This window comes from Phyllobates terribilis, unplaced genomic scaffold, assembly GCF_046119375.1.
Source record: "Phyllobates terribilis strain yellow unplaced genomic scaffold, ASM4611937v1 Scaffold_4__5_contigs__length_816908805, whole genome shotgun sequence".
In the NCBI taxonomy this organism is placed as follows: Eukaryota; Metazoa; Chordata; class Amphibia; order Anura; family Dendrobatidae; genus Phyllobates; species Phyllobates terribilis.
The window spans coordinates 214047184-214062812 of record NW_027362764.1 but is presented as its reverse complement, the minus strand read 5'-3'; the positions used below and the strand labels follow the sequence as shown (position 1 = coordinate 214062812).

The following is a 15629-nucleotide window of genomic DNA, read 5'->3' as shown; positions in this document are numbered from 1 at the left end:
TTGTCACAGACATGCTTGTCGGTGTCTGCTCACATGTATTTGCCTTGTCAGAGAGGAGCAGCATAGGAGCAGGGACAGGTAAGTACTAACAGTGCACTGTGTAGCCATCTCTCGAACCCCTATATAGTCAAATAGCACAATATGGAAGTAATGGGTGGTGAAAAAATGCACCAAAAAGGTGTTATTTTTTCCGCATTTTTTGTGCCAAAACCTGATGAAATAAAATGAGATTTTTTTTTTTTCACTGAACTTTATGTACATGCATAAAGAGACAAAGGGACAGTGAAAGAAACGCAAAAACTCAGTAAAAAAGAACAAGCAAAAAAACAAATAAAAACCTGAACAACCCTTCCTGGCAAGAGATTAGGTATTGCGGCAGAAAAAAAAAACTGCTGAAAAAACGCAATGTGTGAACATAGCCTTATAATTCAATCATTTTTCACAGTGCTGTTAATTTAACAATAAAAATGTTTTAGGCTCAGTTCACCCTATTGTAAAGACTTCCGTTATTACTGCTATATTATTCATAATGGGTCTGTCCGGTTTCCTTTTTAATACAAAAAGAAATAGGGAATATGCTACTGTAGGCAACAAAAGCATCAGGAATAGGGTTGAGCGAGTATGTTCTGTCCGAGTATGCTCGGGCCGAGCTCCGAGTATTTACAGCTGCTCGGTGATAAGGTTAAATCGCTCCCGTGTGCATGATTTGCAACTGTTTGACAGTTTTATTACATGTGAGGAATGTGTAAGAAATAGACATTCCTCACATGTAATAAAACTGTCAAACAGTTGCAAATCATGCACACGGAAGCGATTCAAACATAACACCGAGCAGCTGTAAATACTCGGAGCTCGGCGGAGCATACTCGCTCAACACTAATCAGGAACTAAAGGATACAGCCACTAATGCCAATATGAACAGAATCTTAATTTGTTGGTGCTGAATTAACCCTCAGCATAACTACCAGTATACATTATAATAAATGACTATTATTTACAGTATTCCATGTAGCGACTTATTTTGTGTCTAGTATTGAATCTAGAGTCTGAAGCTGCATCTATTTCTTCTGTGCATGCCATATAATATTAATAAAGAGCGCTGTCAAGAAGAGTACACATGACATTTTCCAGGCACAGATTTGGCGTCACATGGCTTTGTTCGAGTGTAGATTTCAGCGCTGTCGACATTGCTTATTCCTGTGTCCCTTTACACTAAGGCAATTAGTGACAGTTCTGAGGAATTCATATTGAGGTTCAGACTGCAGTCACAACAGAATGGAATAATTCCTCTTACCCACTGGGATTTGCCCCTCATTAGAGATTTTATAGATCTCCTGTGATTGGTTTAGAAGCTCTTGTTGACAGGGAAGTAACACAAAAAAGCACCATTCATAACACTTCTAGATTTGCTTGATCCTCAATCCTCTTTGAAGAAAATAAAACGAAGATCTGCATGTGTGATGTTTGCGGGATTAATAAAATAGAGCTTTGTGGAAATGTAATTCATTATGAAGATATAAACATTTTCATGGGGACAGATAGGATTGTATCACATAAAAATAGTCGGGGTTGACTGTAAGCAACGTAACAAAGGAAAGGGAGGGTTTCTCACGAGGAGACAAGAGGATTGGACGGTGGACACTGAAAAATGAAGCTGGACTTAATCATGAAGTGTGGCTTATATATGGTTAACAGCTGAAAACACAATGGCTGGTGGGAAAACTCATGTATAAATTCCTGCCTTATCAACAGACATAAAGGGATTTTACTCATCTTAGCATAATCACTGAAAGCAAATGGTTTAAATGCCACATCTAGACATGACATGCACATGTGATAACTATTAGAACTAGTGCGGTAATCATACATTCTAATATCTTACTGTGTAAGGGTCGGTCCCACATACCCAGCTGTGTCATGACAGTGGCAATTGCACCAGTTTTCAAGTGGATCACAAGAAAATTAGTGTAAATTGATCACTAGTTGTTAATTTACAGCCCAATGACCATTAACAATAAGCAATCAATTTACTCATTTTCTAAGAATCAGTTTTATAAAAAAAAAACAAAAAAAAACAAAGCCCTAAATGAAGAATTCTGCATTTGGCACCTCTTCTTCCCAGGAGCTGCAGACAGCAGGTAGACATGGGTAAGATATGTCACCAATCCCTGCTTCATTGAGTTGTCTTACCAACATGTCACAGTCTGGTATACTCAGTTTAACTCTTTCTTTTAAAGCTCATACAGAAGAGCAATAGTATAAAAGCCCCGAGTACAAATTCCTAGAATAAAAGAATGTGAAATAAAAATATTAAACTTTTGATATTTTATGCAAAGTGTGTCTCTGTCAGAAGGGTGATTTACTCAAAGCTCCTGTAATCTGTGGATTGCAAGACGGGGCTCTGAGCCCGAGACTTATTGCTGGTGGAGCCGATCATCATCTCATCATTTCTCACGTAGAAAAATTACATGGAAATTAGGCTTTCCATGAGCTAAAAATATTGGAAAATGTTTGGATGCCAGTGGTCCTCCACAAGCTAATTTTTAGAAGTATATCTTGGGTCGGTCATGTTGCTTGTTTTAATAGTTCTGGAGCATCTCATCTTAGTAGTCATCATAGCATCAGGAGAGCAGACTGGTCCTCTTTACCACCATATGCTCTAATAAGGCAAACAAATGGGATCTATGCTAAAAGATTTATCTGTAAAAAAAAACAAAACATTTTTTCTGCAACAGGGAACCTTAAATGGAATAACCTGGCACAAAAGTGTACATTTTCATGCAAAAAAAAAAAAAAAAACAGAACAGTTGTTAAGTGGCTATAATCACTGCTACTTTCTAATCACATCATTGTAACAAAGATAATGCTTTTAAACAATGGGAGAAAAAATGGAGCGTTTGTAATCCTGAATTTGCCAGGACTGGCATGATATTTCAGATACAATTCCGGTAAATTCAGGATTGTCCCAGAAGGAAAAGAGGTGGATTTATTTATGAAGAAAAGTGGGAGATCCCAACCTGTTTGGCCAGTTTCACACTTCTGACATTCACAGTCTGCGTGTGGACAGCAATATTCAGACTGACTATGTGTCTGCTGAGCTGTCTGTTGAGTTCAGGTCAGGAGACCCACAGCCGCTGCAGACATAGCAAAATGTACTCAGACCTCGATGCTCAGACGTTTGGAACTGACCTTACAGATAGGGGTAAGGGGCATTGCCAGGAGGGATGTCCCTGTATTACCAGCAGTAATGATGGCAAATATGTAAATATGAAGCATCCACAATATTCATTATATAAGAAAAGCCTATAGGGCAAGGTTGTGCACCTCACACTGTCATCTGCAGCTATACAATATGGAGCATATTAAAGGGACTTGTCAGTAGGATTAACCCTCTTAAGCCGTCTATATGGACATGCAGGTCTTAGAAAGCTGATTAAAATACATTGATATCTGTTACATAGGTTGAATAAAGACCTAGGTCCATCAAGTTCAACCTTCCTCCACTAATTGTACATTTTGTCACTAATTTAACTATAACCGACAATGTTATGTGTATCGAGGAAATCATCCAGCCCTTTTTTAAAAGCTGCTATAGTGTCTGCCATTACTACCTCCTGTGGTAGGGAATTCCAGGCTGACTGTTTAGCTGCCGGAATCGCCTTCCGGAATCGCCTTTCTTCACCCTGTAATGAGTGACCCCAGGTCCTTACTATGGTCTTTGGAAGGAATAAGTCATGTGCTAGACCTTTATACTGACCACACATATATTTATACATGTAAATGAGATCTCCTCTGAGGCATCTTTTTTATAAGCTAAATAAGCCCATTCAGATTACTGCTGCTCAGCTTACCTGTAACCAGAATGCCCAAGTCCTTCTCTTGTTCTGTAGTCCCGAGTATACTCCCATTTAATGTACACTGCTCAAAAAATAAAGGGAACACTTAAACAACAGAATACAACTCCAAGTAAATCAAACTTCTGTGAAATAAAACTGCCCACTTAGGAAGCAACACTGATTGACAATCAATTTCACATGCTGTTGTTCAACTGGAATAGACAATAGATGGAAATTATTGGCAATTATCAAGACACACTCAATAAAGGAGTGGTTCTGCAGGTGGGGACCACAGACCACATCTCAGTAACAATGCTTTCTGGCTGATGTTTTGGTCACTTTTGAATGATGGTTGTGCTTTTACACTCGTGGTAGCATGAGACGGACTCTACAACCCACAGAAGTTGCTCAGTTAGTGCAGCTCATCCAGGATGACACATCAATGCGAGCTGTGGCAAGAAGGTTTGCTGTGTCTGTCAGGAGGCAGGCCAGTACACCAGGAGATGTGGAGGGGGCCGTAGCAGGACTGCTACCTCCGCATTTGTTCAAGGAGGAATAGGAGGAGCACTGCCAGAGCCCATCAAAATGACCTCCAGCAGGCCACAAATGTGCATGTGTTTGCACAAACGATTAGACACTGACTCCATGAGGGTGGTATGAGGGCCTGACGTCCACAGATGGGGGCTGTGCTCACAGCCCAACACCGTGCAGGACACTTGGCATTTGCCACAGAACACCAAGATTGGCAAAGTCGCCACTGGCGCCCTGTGCTCTTCACAGATGAAAGCAGGTTCACACTGAGCACATGTGACAGACGTGACAGAGTCTGGAGACGCCGTGGAGCGCAATCTGCTGCCTGCAACATCCTTCAGCATGACCGGTGGGTCAGTAATGTTGTGGATTGGTGTAACATACCTGGCGGCGTCCTTGCATGGTGGTCCATCTCACACTGTGCAAGAGCGCGCACTTGATCTCCAGTCCAGAATGTCTCTCTGGCTTCCCTCCATGCTGTCTGTTTGTGTCTGTTTCTGCTGCTTAAGGGCGGCGCCCGATCACTTCCTGCTTTTTGTACCTGCTGTGGGTCACACCCCTTGTGCGTCCTCAGCCTATTGCTGTCTGTCACCTGGTATATAACCCAGCTGCTCCAATCAATCCCTGCCTGAGCATTGTGCTTCATTCAGTGTGTGCTTGCACTCTGAAGGTACCAGGTCCCATTCTGTGTTCTCTTGTCTGCCTATCCTGGAGGCTGTATTTCCAGGCCTGTCTGAACACGCTCCTAGCCTGTTCCTCCTGCCTTCTAGGGGCCGATTACCTAGACCCGCTCCTGTATCTTGTCTGTCCTGTCTGAACGCGCTCCTAGCCTGTTCCTCCCGCCTTCTAGGGGCCGATTACCTAGACCCGCTCCTGTATCTTGTCTGTCCTGTCTGAACACGCTCCTAGCCTGTTCCTCCCGCCTTCTAGGGGCCGATTACCTAGACCCGCTCCTGTATCTTGTCTGTCCTGTCTGAACACGCTCCTTGCCTGTTCGTCCTGCCTCTCTGGGGGCCGTATTCCCAGACCCGCTCCTGTATTCTGCTGCAGTGTCGGTCTCCTCCGTACACTCAGTTCCAGTCTGAACTCTCTCCTATCCTTTACCTGTTTTGCCTCTATGTCCGTTCCCTTCCTTTTTCTGCAGAGTCTGAACTCGTACCTAACTCCTGCTTGTTGTCTCTGTACTCCCGTTTGTGAGTTTGTGGTCCACTCGCTACTTCACTGCAAGTACCCTGTGGGTATCTGGCTCTGCCTTTCCCTTCCTGTCTGTTCCGTGTGTACAGAGCCCTGACCCCCTGCTCAGCCTTGCCTGCTCTGACTCCTTTGCTCACCGCTCCGGCGGTTCTAGCCTGCTCTTACTCCTTTGCTCACCGCTCCGGCGGTTCTAGCCTGCTCTGACTCCTTTGCTCACCGCTCCGGCGGTTCTAGCCTGCTCTGACTCCTTTGCTCACCGCTCCGGCGGTTCTAGCCTGCTCCGACTCCTTTGCTCACCGCTCCGGCGGTTCTAGCCTGCTCTGACTCCTTTGCTCACCGCTCCGGCGGTTCTAGCCTGCTCTGACTCCTTTGCTCGCTGCTCCGGCAGCCTTGCTCCGCTCTGACCCTTTTGCTCACTGCTCCGGCAGTCTTGCTCCACTCTTGCTCACTGCTCCAGGCGGTCTCGTCCTGCTTTACTCTTGCTCACTGCTCCGGCAGTCTCGCTCAGCTCTGACCCTTTGCTCACCGCTCCTGGCGGCCTTGTCCTGCTCTACTCTTGCTCACCGCTCCAGGCGGTCTTGTCCTGCCCTGTTCTCGCTCACCTCTCTGGGCGGCCTCACTCTGCTGTGTTTGTCCGCCACATCTGTGGTTCTGTTCCAGAGTCCCAGTGTGTACTGGGTCCTATCCCGCCAGTGTCCCTACCTGCTAGTGCCTCCCTGTCTGCACTCTAGCTGTGCTTGCCTGTACTCCTCTGCCTGTATTGTTCCTGAGTCCCAGTGTGTACTGGGTCCTATCCCGCCAGTGTTCCTACCTGCTAGTGCCTCCCTGTCTGCACTCTAGCTGTGCTTGCCTGTACCCCCCTGCCTGCATACCCGCCTGCCTGCATACCAGTCGTGCCTGCCTATACCCACCAGTCAGTGCGCCAGCCTAACCAGTCTGTTCCTGTGTTCCCCTGTGTGGGTCAACAGCCGTGTCCGGGGTCTGTCCTGGAGTAGCACCTGGTCCCTCTGCTCGGTTCCTCCTTGGTGCACTGGCGTCGTATGCCGTCGTGCGACCCTGGTCGGATCGGGTGAATACCTAGTTACGCCCCTCCAGGCAATCACTCTCCGGCACGGTCCAGTGGAATCACTCGCACACGCCGCTCAGCCCGGGCGTGTGCATTACAGCATGCTCAGGCCATGGTTCCCGTTGAGCCCCACGGCCTTCGCTCTCTGAGAAGTTTTCCAGCGAATACATGCATTAAAACAAATAAATAATTTTTTTTTTTCCCTTTAGCTGAGTTCCAGGCGAATTACGCACCCGTCCAGATGGATCTATCTGCTCTCGTTCCTGCGGATCCGCTACGTTATTATGGGGATCCAAGACAAAGTCGTGCATTTGTGGAGCAATGCATGCTACACTTCAAGTTCTACCCTCTATGTTTTCCCACCGATCGGGTTAAGGTGGCATTCATTATGTCTTACCTGGCGGGTGATGCCTTGGAATGGATCAACCCCCTATATGAAACACAGGATCCGATCCTCCTGGACCTAATGGCTTTCCTGGTGGCCTTTCTAATGGTCTTCGATGATCCTAAACCGGAGGCTCCTGCTGAAGCTTCACTTCGCAATATCCCGGAGCAGCCCCAATGGGTAATGTGTGTGGGTAGCGCAATAGTCCTCCAGCCCAATGAGACTACTGCCCACCCAGAATCCTCACAGGGTGACTACGCTTTCCGGAATACTTCTCCCAACCTCAAGAGGCAGTCCAGACGTGCTAGGCGTAGAGGCAAGCCGTCACGCCAGGGTCTGTCCTCCTTGAGACCTCCTGACCCCAACCTTGAAGTCCCTACTGAAGCTTCATCTCCCTGTATCCCGGAGAAGCCCCAACGGGTAATGTGCGTGGGTAGTGCACCAGTTCTCCTGCCCGAAGAGACTTCTGCCCATCCAGACTCCACACAGAGGAACTTCCTGCACCCGGCATCAGATGCTTCACCCACTTTAACCGGAGTGCATGTCCAAGGATGCTCCAAAGCTGTGGTTACCTCAGAGTCTGTGCACCTCTACTACCTGGCGGAGGACCCCCTGTTGCCTCCTGAATCCTCCGGGATACCACTCGATGACAAATGGAGAGAGACTTCTCTACACCCGGTACTCGATACTTTGTCCGCTTCGTCCTGTGAGCCTGACAATGGGTACCCCAAAGTGGTAGTTACCCCCGAGTCTCTACACCCCTCGGACCAGGCGGAGGACCTCCAGTTGTCTCCTGAACCCTTCGGGGTGCTACCTGGTAGCGAAAGGACAGAGACTCTCCTATACTCTGTACCTGATACCTCGCTCGCTTCGTCCACTGAGTCCAACCTAGTGTACTCTGAAGCAGAGGTTACCCATGAGTCTCTACACCCCTCTGACCAGGCGGAGGACCTCCAGTTGTCTCCAGAACCCTTCGGGGTGCCACCTGGTGGTGAATGGACAGAGACTTTCCTATATCCTGGATCTGATACCTCGCTTGCTTCGTCCAGTGAGTCCGACCTAGTGTACTCTGAAGCAGAGGTTACCCGTGAGTCTCTACACCCCTCTGACCAGGCGGAGGACCGCCAGTTGTCTCCAGAACCCTTCGGGGTGCCACCTGGTGGTGAATGGACAGAGACTTTCCTATACTCGGTACCCGATACCTCGCCTGCTTCGTCCAGTGAGTCCGACCTAGTGTACTCTGAAGCAGATGTTTTCTCTGAGCCTCTGCACTCTTCTGACCCGGCGGAGGACCTCCAGTTGTTTCCTGAATCCTCCGGGGTACCACCAGATAACAAAGAGACAGTGACTTTTCCTCATTATGTACCTGATAACCCGTCTATTTCTTCCTGTGAGCTTGACAAGATGTACCTCGAAGCAGAGATTACCCCCAAGTCTCTGTCCCCCTCCAACCCGGTGGAGGACTTCCAGTTGTCTCCTGTACCCTCTGGGGTGCCACCTGAAAATATGTGGAGAGAGACTTCCTTGTGTGCTGTTCCTGGTACTCCACCCGTTTCGTCTGTTGCTGAGGATGGCTGGATAGGAGGTAGCATCCTAGCTAACCAGATGGGATCAGTTTTTCCTGTGGACAGTGGAAGTGATCTCCTTGAAGTGAACGACTGGTCCTCGAATTCCCTGCGGAAGATTCTGGCAGGCCTGAAGAAGAGGGGGCGTAAGGGGGGGGGGGGTACTGTAACATACCTGGCGGCGTCCTTGCATGGTGGTCCATCTCCCACTGTGCAAGAGCGCGCACTTGATCTCCAGTCCAGAATGTCTCTCTGGCTTCCCTCCATGCTGTCTGTTTGTGTCTGTTTCTGCTGCTTAAGGGCGGCGCCCGATCACTTCCTGCTTTTTGTACCTGCTGTGGGTCACACCCCTTGTGCGTCCTCAGCCTATTGCTGTCTGTCACCTGGTATATAGCTCAGCTGCTCCAATCAATCCCTGCCTGAGCATAGTGTTTCATTCAGTGTGTGTGCACTCTGAAGGTGCCAGGTCCCGTTCTGTGTTCTCTTGTCTGCCTATCCTGGAGGCTGTATTTCCAGGCCTGTCTGAACACGCTCCTAGCCTGTTCCTCCTGCCTTCTAGGGGCCGATTACCTAGACCCGCTCCTGTATCTTGTCTGTCCTGTCTGAACACGCTCCTAGCCTGTTCCTCCCGCCTTCTAGGGGCCGATTACCTAGACCCGCTCCTGTATCTTGTCTGTCCTGTCTGAACACGCTCCTTGCCTGTTCGTCCTGCCTCTCTGGGGGCTGTATTCCCAGACCCGCTCCTGTATTCCGCTGCAGTGTCTGTCTCCTCCGTACACTCAGTTCCAGTCTGAACTCTCTCCTATCCTTTACCTGTTTTGCCTCTATGTCTGTTCCCTTCCTTTTTCTGCAGAGTCTGAACTCGTACCTAACTCCTGCTTGTTGTCTCTGTACTCCCGTTTGTGAGTTTGTGGTCCACTCGCTACTTCACTGCAAGTACCCTGTGGGTATCTGGCTCTGCCTTTCCCTTCCTGTCTGTTCCGTGTGTACAGAGCCCTGTCCCCCCTGCTCAGCCTTGCCTGCTCTGACTCCTTTGCTCACCGCTCTGGCGGTTCTAGCCTGCTCTGACTCCTTTGCTCACCGCTCTGGCGGTTCTAGCCTGCTCTGACTCCTTTGCTCACCGCTCTGGCGGTTCTAGCCTGCTCTGACTCCTTTGCTCACCGCTCCGGCGGTTCTAGCCTGCTCTGACTCCTTTGCTCGCTGCTCCGGCAGCCTTGCTCCACTCTTGCTCACCGCTCCAGGCGGTCTCGTCCTGCTTTACTCTTGCTCACTGCTCCGGCAGTCTCGCTCAGCTCTGACCCTTTGCTCACCGCTCCTGGCGGCCTTGTCCTGCTCTACTCTTGCTCACCGCTCCAGGCGGTCTTGTCCTGCCCTGTTCTCGCTCACCTCTCTGGGCGGCCTCACTCTGCTGTGTTTGTCCGCCACATCTGTGGTTCTGTTCCAGAGTCCCAGTGTGTACTGGGTCTTATCCCGCCAGTGTCCCTACCTGCTAGTGCCTCCCTGTCTGCACTCTAGCTGTGCTTGCCTGTACCCCTCTGCCTGTATTGTTCCTGAGTCCCAGTGTGTACTGGGTCCTATCCCGCCAGTGTTCCTACCTGCTAGTGCCTCCCTGTCTGCACTCTAGCTGTGCTTGCCTATACCCGCCTGCCTGCATACCAGTCGTGCCTGCCTATACCCACCAGTCAGTGCGCCAGTCTAACCAGTCTGTTCCTGTGTTCCCCTGTGTGGGTCAACAGCCGTGTCCGGGGTCTGTCCTGGAGTAGCACCTGGTCCCTCTGCTCGGTTCCTCCTTGGTGCACTGGCGTCGTATGCCGTCGTGCGACCCTGGTCGGATCGGGTGAATACCTAGTTACGCCCCTCCAGGCAATCACTCTCCGGCACGGTCCAGTGGAATCACTCGCACACGCCGCTAAGCCCGGGCGTGTGCATTACAATTGGCATTTCTTTGGAGGGCCCTACAGCCCTCCATGTGCTCGCTACAGGTAGCCTGACTGCCATTAGGTACCGAGATGAGATCCTCAGACCCCTTGTGAGACCATATGCTGGTGCAGTTGGCCCTGGGTTCCTCCTAATGCAGGACAATGCCGGACCTAATGTGGCTGGAGTGCGTCAGCAGTTCCTGCAAAATGAAGGCATTGAAGCTATGGAGTGGCCCGCCCGTTCCCCAGACCTGAATCCGATTGAGCACATCTGGGACATCATGTCTCGCTCCATCCACCAACGTCACGTTGCACCACAGACTGTCCAGGAGTTGGCGGATGGTTTAGTCCAGGTCTGGGAGGAGATCCCACAAGAGACCATCCGCAACCTCATCAGGAGCATGCCCAGGCGTTGTAGGGAGGTCATACAGGCACGTGGAGGCCACACACAATACTGAGCCTCATTTTGACTTGTTTTAAGGACATTACGTCAAAGTTGGATCAGCCTGTAGTGTGTTTTTCCACTTTAATTTTGGGGGTGACTCCAAATCCAGGCCTCCATTGGTTAATAAATTTGATTTCCATTGATGATTTTTGTGTGATTTTGTTGTCAGCACATTCAACTTTGTACAGAACAAAGTATTCAATGAGTATTTCATTCATTCAGATCTAGGATGTGTTATTTGAGTGTTCCCTTTATTTTTTTGAGCAGTGTATATGGAGTAATAGGATTACTCTGTCCTAGGTGCATTACTCTACATTTAACCTCATCTGTCAAGTGTTTGCCCATTCAGATATATTATCCAGATCGTTTCACACTCCCTCACACAGGGCAGTGACGGGCACCGTGATTCCGGTCACAATCCCTCACACAAGGCAGTGACGGCACCGTGAGACCGGTCACACTCCCTCACACAGGGCAATGACGGTCACACTCCCTCACACAGGGCAAGGACGGGCACCGTGAGACCGGTCACACTCCCTCACACAGGGCAGTGACGGCACCGTGAGACCGGTCACACTCCCTCACACAGGGCAGTGACGGCACCGTGAGACCGGTCACACTCCCTCACACAGGGCAGTGACGGCACCGTGAGACCGGTCACAGTCCCTCACACAGGGCAACGCCGGCCACTCTCCCTCACACAGGGCAACGCCGGTCACTCTCCCTCACACAGGGCAGTGACGGCACCGTGAGGCCGGTCACAGTCCCTCACACAGGGCAGTGATGGCACCGTGAGGCCGGTCACACTCCCTCACACAGGGCAGTGATGGCACCGTGAGGCCGGTCACACTCCCTCACACGGCAATGACGGGCACCGTGAGGTCGGTCACAGTCCATCACACAGGGCAGTGATGGCACCGTGAGGCCGGTCACAGTCCCTCACACAGGGCAGTGATGGCACCGTGAGGCCGGTCACACTCCCTCACACAGGGCAGTGATGGCACCGTGAGGCCGGTCACAGTCCCTCACACAGGGCAGTGATGGCACCGTGAGGCCGGTCACACTCCCTCACACAGGGCAGTGATGGCACCGTGAGGCCGGTCACACTCCCTCACACAGGGCAGTGATGGCACCGTGAGGCCGGTCACACTCCCTCACACAGGGCAGTGATGGCACCGTGAGGCCGGTCACACTCCCTCACACAGGGCAGTGATGGCACCGTGAGGCCGGTCACACTCCCTCACACAGGGCAGTGATGGCACCGTGAGGCCGGTCACACTCCCTCACACAGGGCAGTGATGGCACCGTGAGGCCGGTCACACTCCCTCACACAGGGCAGTGATGGCACCGTGAGGCCGGTCACACTCCCTCACACAGGGCAGTGACGGCACCGTGAGGCCGGTCACAGTCCCTCACACAGGGCAGTGATGGCACCGTGAGGCCGGTCACACTCCCTCACACAGGGCAGTGATGGCACCGTGAGGCCGGTCACACTCCCTCACACAGGGCAGTGATGGCACCGTGAGGCCGGTCACACTCCCTCACACGGCAATGACGGGCACCGTGAGGTCAGTCACAGTCCATCACACAGGGCAGTGATGGCACCGTGAGGCCGGTCACAGTCCCTCACACAGGGCAGTGATGGCACCGTGAGGCCGGTCACACTCCCTCACACAGGGCAGTGATGGCACCGTGAGGTCAGTCACAGTCCATCACACAGGGCAGTGATGGCACCGTGAGGCCGGTCACACTCCCTCACACAGGGCAGTGATGGCACCGTGAGGCCGGTCACACTCCCTCACACAGGGCAGTGATGGCACCGTGAGGCCGGTCACACTCCCTCACACAGGGCAGTGATGGCACCGTGAGGCCGGTCACACTCCCTCACACAGGGCAGTGATGGCACCGTGAGGCCGGTCACACTCCCTCACACGGCAATGACGGGCACACGCAGTGTGTGGGGAGGGAGGATATGTGAGCAGCGGGGAAGCCGCGCAGGGAAGGAGACACATAGGAGAAGTAAACACAGAGAGATGACGAGCTTGGGCGCGAAAACGAGGCGGAGTCTGAGGGGGAGGAGCCTTTACTGACAGGGGGAGGAGCCACGGAGCAGAGCCGCCACTGACTGGCGACACCGCGGAGACTGGGGAGGAGGCGGCCGCACTTCTCAGGACAGGGGAGGAGAGCGGCGAGCAGGGGACACGGTACATCCCCGTGTACACGTCCTGGTACACCGCGGGCTGCAGTGGGCGTGACGCCGTCATGTCTGCCTTCCTGTCACGCTGGGCTGCTGGAAAGTTTCAGAGTTGTCCGCTGCGGCCGTGCGCTGAGTGCACCGTGTGACCGAGGACGGAGCCCCGGGCTGTACGGCTGGAGTGACTGCACCATGGCGTCGGGCACACGTCCTGTCAGCTGCAGCTGGAGGTAACACCGGAGGCCCCGGACCCAGGACACGCAGGAGCCGCTCACAGACACGGACATGGCACTACCATGTAGCGGACACCACTGACCGGAGCACGGGATCCTGTCCGCACTACACGTCACATACACGGTGACCCGGACGGCTGTGTGCTGGGGATGGGCGGCCGGCAGAGCAGCAGCCCGGCCTCGGACGGTCGGACACGGGCGTACTCAGGGTCGGACATCCCTTCCAGCACGGGCCGGGGACCGATCAGGGGCCCAGCAGGGGTGGCCGCTTCCACCTCCTCCCCTCTGGCCAGGTACCCGTACACACACGCAGGACACTCGGCGGCAGCTGCGGGCGGTGGAGCCGGAGGCTCGGAGCACACGCCGCCAGCATTGGGTTCTCGGAGCCGATCTGTGGGAGGAATTCGCAGCCAGGCCCAGCTCAGCATACCGGGGGCAGCGAGAGACTCTGGCAGCAGCACACCCGAGGAGGGAGGCCGAGAACGGGCACCCGGGGGAGGAGGCGGCGGCTCCAGGCTGCTGATCGGATCGCTGCCCTCTCACCTATCCCCGCACCTCTTTGGAGGTGAGTAGTGACATCACGTGAGAGCGATGACGACATAGAGGATCACGTGTCTGCTGAGCCAAACTTCAGTGCAGTCCCCACACAGCTGTTACCTCTTCTACAGGGCAGACCCCAAGTGTTCACTGATAATGCTGACCGCTGCCCCGGCTGCTCGCTGGCGCTGCCGGCCGGCCTCTGCCCCGGCTGTAGTCTGTACAAGTGCCTTTGTTAGCTTCTGTGTTCTAGAAACCCTTTCCCCATTTTGTAGTTTATCTGCTCATGGCACATCTCAAGGTTGCAAGTGTCAGTGGATGTTCATGTCAGCCAGTACAGCTGCTACAGGACCTGTCACCAGGGATGTAGCTATGGTGGGTGCAGGGGCTGCAGTCGGACCCTGGAGTCTAGGAAGCCCAGAAGGTTGTTTAGCCCCATCTGGGAAGACCAGTGCTATTGTTGACCCATGATAGTTGGAGCTTTGTTGGAGATTTTGCATGGGGACCACAACTTCAAGTTACACAACTGCCTTTTAGCCACACTCCTGCATGAGAAAATGCTGCCAATATGGCTTTACAGAAGGCAAAAAGGTCGTCATAGCTCTCTATCATCATTACTGCTATAGCTACAGTATGCAGATAAGAATATGAAATTCTGTATGGTTAATTATCAGTTCTTTACAGATCTGAGGTTTATCTGTCTAAGGGGATTTCTGGCTTATGAAAACCCCTGTTACCCGGCTGCAGTATGTTCTAAAGACAAAGAAACTGTGCTTTTCTCACCCTCACCGGCTCCAGCACTGAGTCTCCACCTCTGCTTCTGGTGTCTGTTATTGTCTGCAGTGCTGTCATCGCGTCGGCAGCGCTGCATCCAATCAGTGAGGTCATCTGCTCTGCTAAAGTTAACAGCACAAGCCAAGGAGTTCAGTGATTGGCTGCAGCTCTGTTGACGTTATTGCTGCAGAATGACAGACACCGGAGCAGCAGAAGAGTCTTGACACTGGACCTGGTGAGGGTGTGTAACACATTTTTTCTTTAAAGCAGCTGGGGACAACAGAAATCTCCTTTAAGGATAATAGGCAGAGGGAAAAATGCACATTGGGGGATCACCTAAAAATAAACAAGGCTAATATCAGTGGCAGACCCCTGACCCATGGAAGCCATTAATGGGCATTTCAGTAATGGACAGTTCCTTTGGCTGTTATAGTTGCTTGTCTTCTCTGTTGGGGAATATGAACACTGGTGTCCACTGACTGGTAATTATCCTTTTTTGGCTACATGAAGACTCCTCCATAAATGTGTTCTCTATGCATTCCTTCTTTATGGGTGATATAGATGTAAATTTATTCCCAAAGTGAGTGTTGTGACCACAAAGCTATCGGTCACCTTTTCCATTTATGTATAAAGTGAAATTCAGTTTGTGGCTGCTGGACAATAGACCTGTGATTGCTGGGACCCCCAGTGGTCAGGAGGATAGAGGTCATCGCATGGGCATGCATGACTGCCGTTTTATCTATTTAATCCCAACCGCAGTGAGACATAACATGGGATTAGAGCCGCTTCTCATGAGTGCTGTGGATTCCCACCATTGAACATTTATCATCTATCCTGTGAATAGGTAATAACTGCCTCTTATGGGAGAACCCCTTTAGGGCACGTTCCCATGGGGCGAGCAAGCAGCAGATGTAGTCGATGTGCTGTGTATAAAGTGTTGTTCTTCCTGG

The 15629-nt window shown here is 51.6% G+C and overlaps 1 protein-coding gene and 1 long non-coding RNA gene across 3 annotated transcripts in view; one reads left to right on the top strand and one right to left on the bottom strand.

Annotated features, from left to right (window-relative positions):
• Nucleotides 1–806: 806 nt before the first annotated feature.
• Nucleotides 807–14778, bottom strand: LOC141265240 (uncharacterized). The gene is made up of 3 exons (XR_012320068.1): nucleotides 14689–14778; nucleotides 3852–3918; nucleotides 807–2700 (listed from the first exon to the last, which is right to left on the bottom strand). It is a non-coding gene; the product is annotated as an uncharacterized lncRNA (long non-coding RNA).
• The window catches only part of ZNRF2 (zinc and ring finger 2), a 99825-nt gene continuing 97241 nt past the window's right edge, over nucleotides 13046–15629 (top strand). For both annotated transcript variants that reach the window (XM_073678063.1, XM_073678062.1), the window contains exon 1: nucleotides 13046–13933. In XM_073678063.1, coding sequence (XP_073534164.1) covers nucleotides 13519–13933 — 415 coding nt within the window. In that variant the 5' untranslated portion in view covers nucleotides 13046–13518. The remainder of the gene's footprint in view (nucleotides 13934–15629) is intronic.